Genomic DNA, 9876 nt, shown 5'->3' on the forward strand with positions numbered 1-9876 from the left:
GAGAGTCAAATCCATAGCAATGGATTTTGTTTTGTTTTACTTTTGAATCTCGATAAGCCATATCAATCTCGATCTGCCTATTCTATGTAGTTGTAAAGACTAAATGAAATAGCATGTTTTGAAACTATAAAGGTTTTGATCAATCCAGTGATTTAAAAACCTTAATTTGTATTGTAACTTAAGAGCCCTTGTATTTCCCTTTTCCTCAATTCTAAATTCTGATTTTTTTTGCCTCCCTAAAGCCAAAGTGTTCAAGAGCAAAGATGTCAGTTTGAGGACTAAGGTGGGCCTGACCCATGCCATTGTATTCTCAATATTTTCATACGTATTTCAAAGCAGGTCAGTAAATAAGGAAGACCATAGAAAAATTGATGCATTTGAGTTATGGTGTTAGAGTAGAGTATTAAAGATACCATGGAATGCTAGAAGAACAAATATGATTGTTTTGGAAGAAGTACAACCAGAGTGCTCCTTAGAATCCAAGATAACTTTGTCTCTCATCCTTTGGACATATTATCAAGAGGGACCAATCTCTGGAGAAAGAAGACATGCTTGGTAAAGTGGAAGGTCAGGAAAAGAGGGAGACCCCCAACAAGATGATTCCGCATGGTGGCAGCAGCAATGGCTAAAGCTTAGGAGGAATTGTGAGGATGCTTCAGGACAGGGCAGTATTTCTGTTGTACATAGGGTAGCTATGAGTTTGAATCAAACTGATGTCATCTAATAACAACAGGTCTTGCCCATTCTGTTCTGAAGCATAGCCACCCTGCATAGGGTTTTTGAGGTGGGTTTGAACCTGACTGTATGAGTAGAGTGTAAGCAGTAGAGTGCTTATCCTGTAGGGCCACACCAGGACCTCAGGTCTACTCTAAACCAGGCTACTCCTTACTTCTGCCCCTTTCCTAAATGGCATACCCTCATCAAGGGCTTGTAAGTGAAAGGAGGAACAGCTGAGGGCCTGGAGGTGATGTGTGCGGTGGCCACTCTGTGTGCAGTATAGCTGGTGAACTGTTTTTTTGGATCTGTGCTGCAGAGATATGAATACCTTTCAGTCACTGAGACATCAAGTCTGTTTCCTATTCCGACTCATAGTAATGTTATAGGACAGAGGCTTTCCAAGGCTGTAGTTTAAAAAATGATTCATGATGTGGTGCTGTAGGGTAAGCACTGGACTGCTGCAGTTCAAATCCCCTAGCTTGCTCCTTGTAAACCATATACAGTGTCGCTGAGTTGGAACTGACTAGGGCACTTAACAACAACAAAGCACAGTGCTTATCCACTTGGCCACCAGAACTCTTCGAGAGGATGCTCAGACCACACCAAATTGCTGGCTGTCAATAGGGAAAACCTGGGCACTCTAGCTTCAGTTGTGAAAAACGAGACACGGTGCGCATGCGCCTGTCCACCCTTGGGCTCCGTCAAAGGCGGCGGGAAGTTGGTTTTCTGAGTAACAACTGAGTGACTGGAAGACGGATTGGAGACGACGAGTCAATAAACAAACGTTTCATTGGCTTAGCCTTCACAGGCTATCAATCCTCTAGCTTTCCATTGGTCCTTTCAAGCAAAGCAGGGGCGTGACTCCCTGAGTTCCGCCCCGCGCCTTGGCCCAGCCTCGGGCTCCAAGGCTGAGGGAACGGGACGGAAGTGAGTGGGTCCCGCCCCTACCCCCTCACTACTTGCTTGAAGCGGCTACTGCAACTGTTGCCGCTGCTCGCTTTCGGGCGAGTGGGAGTCTCCCTGCAGTACCCTCGGTCTCCGGCCGCGCGGAGCCGGGATGCACTGCTCTTGCTGTGGGTCCTCATCATGGAGACCAAACGGGTGGAGATTCCCGGCAGCGTCCTGGATGATCTCTGCAGGTACAGCAGCGCCCCGCGCTGCCTCGGCCACGTTCCCTTTAGTCCCCTCCATCTCCGTGTTCTCGCTGTGCCGCCGACCCCGAGTCCTACTAATCGTTTCCCCGCCAGTCACATCCACGTCCTCGCTTTTCCGTACCGCCTATGCCCACTTTCCACCGTCGACCCTTCTCTCAGATGAACGACATCACCCTCTTTTTCCTCCGCATCCTCCCTGTTTCTCACGGCCTCCCCATCCTTCCCGCGGAGCACCCGAAATTTCCGTTTTTTTCCCCAGCTCCCCAGCCTTTTGCGCTTCCCCAGAGCTTTCGCGTTTTTTTGTTTTTTTTTCTCCGGCTGCCATCTCCCCTTCCCCCTTCCATTGTGTTTTATGCTGCCTCTGATTTTCTCGGACCGTTTTTCCTACACCTTCCTCCCTCCAGCTCATCACGGATTCTGTAGAAAGACACCAGGGTGCTAAGCAATTGAATCCTAAGTTCCTGAACCTACGCGAGGAGCAGTTTTCACATTTACCTCTTCCCACTGTATTCATAGGTGCCCTTGGCGTTTTCTGTAAATTCATATGAAGAATTACTTTTCGTGTCCACCTAGGGACATCCCGCCCCTCGCCCCCCCAAAAAAAAGAAAGGAAAAATTACTTTCTTGTTCAGCCCCAGATTTATCATTTGGGGGAGGTGGAGGACTCTAGAGTTACTGTTAATTTTATTTCTTAATTATCCTACTTCAAGGGAATTCTCAGCCACAGGTTCTAAGTCGTGCTATATTTTTACAAAATGAATTTTTTGTATCAACTTCTCTTAACAGCCATGATTTCGAATAGCCAAACGCATGTTGTACAACGGATTTAAAATAATTTCTGGAGTAACATTGTTGGTGTAGTACTATCTTGAGCTCTCGCCAGGTGTATTTGAGTTGGGAACATTTTAAATGAGTAAGAGTTCTGATAAAATAACGGCCTTTTTAGTATAAATTACTGGGTTTATTTGTAACTTCTGGTAGTATTCACACTGTTTTTCTTATTTAGTGAGTAGGAAAGAGCGAATATTTGGAGTTTCTGAGCATTGGGTGCATGCACCCTTCACACACATCATTTTATTTAATTCTTACAACAGTTGTTTGGTAGGTCAACAGAAATGTTGTTGCAATTTATGCAAGGATACACTTATTTTAATTGAGAAAACCAGGATTTGCAATGTAGGCCCTTTCCTTCCCAGTGCCTGTGGATGTAACAAGGAGTCGAGTGTAACATTTAAACCTCACAAAAGAAAATGTACATGTAGACAAGTAAATGGACTAATTTTGCAACTATTATGAACTATTGACACTCTAATTTTTTATGTTTAATTACAACTTTTGGAATATAATACTTTCAAATGATTCAAACTTTGGTAAGAAAAAAATTGTATGCATAAATGACTAGACGATTGTATACATAAAGTGGATTATAATCCTTGTTCTTTTCTCCGTGTTTCCAATATTTTTTAAAGCATGTGCATATTATTAGAAAAAAATAAAATGACTATTTAAAAAGTGAACAATAAGTATATGTGGATTAATAGTAATAGGAGTTGATACAGAAAAAGACTGGGTGGTTTTACACGTTTCGTAGGACCTCTAATTTAAGGTTTTCCTACTAGTATTGGGTTTAATTGTATATTTCCAAGGCTTACCTCATTTAAAGAAGTCCACCACTGGGAAGGTGATTGATTTTATATATGGAATTGGTTCACGGATTAATTATACTATGTTTTGCAAACAATGTGTTTAACAACTGTTAGGTTTTGTAACTTTTTACTTTAAAGAAAAGCATTATCCAATTAATGTGATTTTTTTTTCTTCTTTTTCTTACCTCTCTACAACTATCGATGAATTAGGGGTTGCAACTTGCTAAACTAATAATGAAACCAAATTAAAATTTCTTGAAATCAAGTTTTAAAAGTAATGCCATTTTCAAATTAATATTTATAATATCTTTATTGGTTAAAAATTTTAATGTCAATAATTCAAGCTTTGATTAGGATTTCTTTCAAGTTTTTTTGCACTTAAAATTTATGTTTAAATTTCTATAAAAATAAGGCAAATTGAAAGAGGTTGATTTTTTTTTTTTAATTTTTTATACCTTTTTGCTCTCATGTTCTTAGACCTTTGTGCTTACTTACTCCCTTCATTACCCCCAATTCTACAGCTGCTTATTAATATATTTAGAAGGTTAAAAAAAAAAAAAAAAGATTATATACCCCTGCTAATCCTGCTTACTCTGGCCATTCATATGTATGTACATATATATATTATTGCTGTTAAATGCCACTGGTTCTGACTCATAGAGATCCAGTATATGGTTTCCAAGTAACAGCTGGTGGTTCTGAACTGCTAATATTACAGGCAGCATCCAGTGCTTAGCCTTCAGTGCCACACAGAACTCATATACATATATACATTATTGTTGTTGTTAAGGAGCAAATGAGTCGGTTCTGAGTCATAGCGACCCTGTGTAGGGTTTCCAAGGAGCAACTGGTGAGCTTGAACCCTGACCTTGGATTTCAAACCGACCTCGTAGTTCAGTGCGTTAACCCACAGCATCACACCAGGACTCCGTGTATGTTCTTCAGTGCTGTTAAGTCAGTTTTGACATAGCAACCCTGTGGAAGGTTTGTGAGGAGCAGCCAGTGGGTTTGAACCTGCCAACCTTGCAGCTAGCAGTCCAGTTCTTATTCTACAGTATCATACCAGGACTCCATACATCTATATCCATATCTATTGGTGGTGGTGTTGTCAAGTGCCATCGAGTCAGTTCCTACTCTGTATAGGGTGTCTGACAACATGTATATTTTATCTGTGTACTGTGTGCTGTCGAGATGGTTCTGACTCATAGTGACTCTGTATAGGGTTTTAGAGTCTAAATCTTTATAGGAGTAGAAAGCTTCATCTTTCACTCTTCCCAAGTGACTGGTGGATTCGAACTGCTGACCATGCAGGTAGAAGCTCAATTCATAACCCACTATGCAACCAGGCATCTATCTATACATATCTATGTTGTTGTTGAGTGCCATCAAGTTGGTTCTGACTCATAGCTACCCTGTATAGGATTTCTGTGGAGCATCTGGTTTGAACTGCTGACCTTCCAGTACATTTTCCTATAACACCACACCAGGACTCTATTTATCTGTCTGTTTGTCTATAGGTCTACACACAGTTCTGGAGTCCTAGTGTGGCGCTGTGGGTTAATGTGCCAAACTGCAAAGCCGTTTGAACTGCAAGGTTGGCAGTTCAAGCTCACCAGCTGCTCCTTCGAAACCCTACACAGGGTCGCTATGGGTTGGAACTGACTCAAAAGCACTTAACAACAACAACACACAGTTCTGGTATAGTGCCATAGGATAAGCATTGGACCACAAGGTCAATTTGAACCACAAGGCCTGTGGTTTAAACTCACCAGGCTTTCCTTGGAAACCTTTAATAGGGTCACTATGAGATGGAACCGATTAGACAGTACTTAACAACAACACACATATATATCTTTAAAAATTTTTTTCAGCCTCTTTGTTTCATTTTTCCAAATCAGTTTATTGAGATTTTTTTTAAATAGGAAAAATTAAATTATCAAAAATGTAGCTATTCACCCATTAGACTGCTTAGTACCTGAGGCATAGATTGTTACTTTTCAGATGGTTTAATATACAACATTTCATTTACTGGAATACTTTGTGTCCATTAGAAATTTCCTTAGGCAATTACCTGAGGGAGAATACTTATTTCTTGAAAAGGTGTACAACTGTATGCTAGTAAGTACAATACTTATTTAGTAATTTTATGCAAATTAAAAAAATGTTCTATGTGTATGTGTATTTGTATAAGCCTGAAAAGTCTAAAAGAATATACACCAAACTGTTATCACTGGTGTGGTTCTATAGGATAAGCAGTCGACCACAAGGGTGGTTTGAACTGCAAGCTTGGTGGTTCAAACTCACTAGCGGCTCCTCGGAAACCCTATACAGGGGTGGTATGGGTTGGAATCGACTTGACACTTAACAACACTTACAATAGCAACATTAACACTGGTAGCGTAGTGGTTACGAATTGGGCTGCGAACCTCAGTTTGAAACTACCAGCTATTTTGTGGGAGAAAGATGAGGCTTTCTGTTCCTATAAAGATTTAAAGCCTCGGAAACCCTATGCAGGGCGCTATGAGTGGGAACTGACTCCACAGCACATAACCACTACCACCACTTTTGGGTGGAGTAGAGGAAGGAAAGTCTATTATTGTTATTATTTTTTAAGCTTTTTATTGTGAATTGAGTGAAGGTTTACAGAGCACATCATCAGTGTCACACTCAACAAATCATATACTTTGCTTCATTGTATGCTTGCAATCCTTTCCATGCACCAACAGTTAACAGCATTTACCTCTATTCACTTTAACCATTTCATTCCTCCCTGTGTCTCCTGCCAACCCATCTTTCCTCTGCCAGCCTCCCTCTGGTTGTGTATTGCCTGCCCTGTTACCCATGTCAATGCTTGTCTACCTTCTAACGTACGTATTAAAAAAAAAACAAAACACGTAGGGATATATAATTGTTTAAACAGGGCATATTCTGGAAGCTTGTTTCCTGGCCTCCAGCACACAGTTTTCTCTTTCCATAAGTAGAGTCCTCAGCTGCTCTCTCTTCATGCCATCACCTCTGCCTCCATCTCTGGTCTCGCTGGGTCCCACGTTTAGCTCCTGCTCTCTCTAGATGGTCCTAGCCCCTTCTCCTGGAATGCAAGATTTAACTACTCCCCCCTTTATGTTGCACAACTTCTACCTTTACAGTTGTGACTCACTGTTGAATCAGTGAACCCCAATCCCCATCTCTGAGTCCTGGTGTGGTGCTGGGGTTAATGCACCAGACTGCAAAGTTGTTTGAACTGCAAGGTCGGTGGTTCAAGCTCACCAGCTGCTCCTCAGAAACCCTATACAGGGTCGCTTTGGGTTGGAACCGACTCGGCGGCACTAACAACAACAACAATCTAGACAGGAGGAAAACTATTCAGCGGGGATTCTACCTTCCCCTGAATGCTCTGAGACTAAACTCCCTCTTGAAAACTTGTAAGTCAGCTACTTCGTGCCTTTTTAGCTACCCCATACCCACACCCCCATTTTAGGTAGACAGTTCCCGTCCCTATCAACTCTGTGTACAGAGGGGATAGGATTGATCCTTGATGTGAAGACTCCCTTCCCTCTCAGTTGTTATTTTGAGCTACTGCCTCCATAAGTAAAGGTCAAGTTAATCAAATTGTAGCAATTTACACTTGCTTCCTTTATTAAATTTCTTTATCTTCCTCTAGTCAGGTTGTGGTCATCAAGCTATCGAAGCTAGGTCTAATGGGTACTATCTACAAGTTTGGGTGTTCTTGTGTGTCTCCCCCTACCTACTTCATATCAGCTACATGCTTCAATCTCAGCTCTAGCCCTCCGTGGCTATGTCCTTGTATGTTCTTATTACATACACATTGCTTTACAATTAGAAATGTAAGCTTGCAGCATTTGGTACACCATGCTTTTTGACATTAAAAGCCAAATGCGTAACTTAATTGATATTGTTTCCCTTGAGGATTATTTTCTTTTAAAGATGATCTGAGATTAAATTGATAGCAGTAACTGTTACCTAAAGCACTGAATAGAACTTTAAGGGACAGAAAGTTTTAAGTTAATAGTAGAGGAACAATTTGAATAGAGATAGAATGGTGACAATGTGACATATGTAACCAATGTCATTGAGCTGTATATAGAAATTATTGAATGGGCATATGTTTTGTGTATATTTTCATCAGAAAAGCTCACTTATTAAAGAAATGAGAAGTGTGTTTTTAAATTGAAAACTGAAAACTGTGGTTTTGGCCATTTGTTTCTTTCAAGAAAATGCTTGAAATTTAAAAAAGCCCCTTTGTTAAAGAATTGGTAAGGCAACTTTAATGTTAAAAGGAGAACTCTGTGGCACTGCAGCATAATGCACTGGACTACTAAGTTAGTTAGAACCACAAGGCCGGTTCAAATCCACCAGTCGTTGCTATGGGTTGGAACCAACTCGATGGCACTTAACAGCAATGAAGAAAATGTTGTTGCTGGACTCCTGGTATGGTGCTGTAGGATCAGTACTGTACTGCAAACCAGCTGCTCCTTGGAAACCATATACAGGGTTGCTATGAGTCGGTACCGACTTGACGGCTGGTACTTAACAACAGTGTTGCTGTTGGAGTCCTGATGTGCTGCTGTAGGATAAGCACTGGATTGTCAGCAATAAGGCTGGCGGTTCAAGCCCTCCAGCTGCTCCTTGGGAACTCTATACAGGGTCATTATGAGTCAGAACCAACTCGATGGCACTTAACAACAACAACAACAACATTGTTGCTGCTGGAGTCCTGGTGAGGCTCTGTAGAATAAGCATGGACTGCCAACCACAGGGTTGGTGGTTCAGACTCACCAGTCCTTGACAACCTTGTACAGGTTTACTATGAGTTGAAACCGACTTGACGCCACTTGACAAACAGAAAACAAATAATGCTATTTTGGTGATTTTGTTGTTCTTTCCAGTGATTTCCAACTTTTAGTGACTCCAGGCAACAAATCATGTACTTCATTTCATCTGAGTGATTTATCCCACTTCCTCCCTATGTTTCTTGTTTTCATTCTTCCTTCTTGCCTAACTCTTCTGAACTTTGTTCTTAGGTAAATGGTACCCTTTTGATCTTGAACTGTTGATCATTTTAAGGTGTCCTCCCTATACCTATTGCTTGGCTGAAAAATGAGCCACAAGGTTGATTTCAGTTCCAGACTTGACGGGTGATCAAGGGCCGTAGTTTCATGATTCCTTCAGTCTCTGACAGTAAGCCTGTTCTTTTTTATGATTTTGAGTTTTGTTCCACGTTTTCTCCCCCTCTATCCAGGACATTCTAATGTGATCCCTCTCAGAGTAGTAGTTAGTAGTAGCTGAGGACCATCTTATTTTGGTTTCATGGTTGTGGAGACTGATGTTCATGTCGTCCATCAGTCCATTGGTCTAATTGTTTCCAAGCAGCTCCAATTTTCACCACTCTCTTTCCTCCACACAGGGAGAAGTGGCACCCTGATGACTGTTAGTGAACTTTTATGATCCCAGTTACTACTCACTGCAGTAGGATGTAGAACATTGTCTTAGCAGACTATGTACTGCCAATTGACCTGAATTCTTTGTTTTTGCTATTATCAGTTAACTAATTATAGAGAAAACAGAATTAAGCAGGAAAGGGATAAAAAACCAACTATCACATTACTTGTGAATTGTGTCTGCAGAGTCATAATAATGTAAAGACTGAATGTTGGCTAATCCATTAGTTCTCAAGTGGGGTAAATTTGCTCCCCACAGGAAACAATAGACATATCTGACATGCTGTGGTTGTGGTTAAGTGCTATCGAGTCAATATTGACCCTTAGTGACCCTATGCACAACAGAACAAAACACTGCCCAATCCTGGGCCAACCTCAAAATTGTTGCCACTTGAGCTCATTAATACTGCCACTTTGCCAATCCATCTCGCTGGGGGTCTTCCTCTTTTTCTCTGACCCTCATCCTCCTTCAGCGACTGGTCCCTCCTGACAACATGTCTGAAGTATGAGAGATGAAGTTTGGCCATCTTGGCCTCCAAGGAGCACACTGGCTGCACTTCTTCCAATACAGATCTGTTTGTTCTTTTGGCAGCCTATGGTACTTTCAATATTCTCCTCCAACACCATAACTCAAATGCATCAATTGTTCTACAGTCTTCCTTACTCACTGTTGAGCTTTTGCAAGCATGTGAGTTCTTGAACATACCATGGCTTGATTCAGGCGCACCTTAGTCGTCAAGCTGACATTTTTGCTTTTCAACACTTCCAAAAGGTTTAGTGCATCAGATTTGCCTAATACGATATGTCATTTGATTTCTTTTTTTTTTTTTTTTAATGTTTTATTGTAAATTATGTGATAGTTTACATGGGAGAACATTAGTTTTACAATCATCGTATATC

General features: G+C 41.1%; 1 protein-coding gene across 2 annotated transcripts in view; it reads left to right on the plus strand.

Annotated features, from left to right (window-relative positions):
- The first annotated feature begins 1608 nt into the window (after positions 1–1608).
- The window catches only part of DCP2 (decapping mRNA 2), an 87018-nt gene continuing 78750 nt past the window's right edge, over positions 1609–9876 (plus strand). The window contains exon 1 of one of the 2 annotated variants that reach the window (XM_006875515.1): positions 1609–1856. In XM_006875515.1, coding sequence (XP_006875577.1) covers positions 1804–1856 — 53 coding nt within the window. In that variant the 5' untranslated portion in view covers positions 1609–1803. The remainder of the gene's footprint in view (positions 1857–9876) is intronic. The other variant, XM_006875516.1, reaches the window with a different exon arrangement.

The sequence above is a fragment of the Chrysochloris asiatica genome, unplaced genomic scaffold (genome assembly GCF_000296735.1).
Source record: "Chrysochloris asiatica unplaced genomic scaffold, ChrAsi1.0 scaffold00330, whole genome shotgun sequence".
In the NCBI taxonomy this organism is placed as follows: Eukaryota; Metazoa; Chordata; class Mammalia; order Afrosoricida; family Chrysochloridae; genus Chrysochloris; species Chrysochloris asiatica.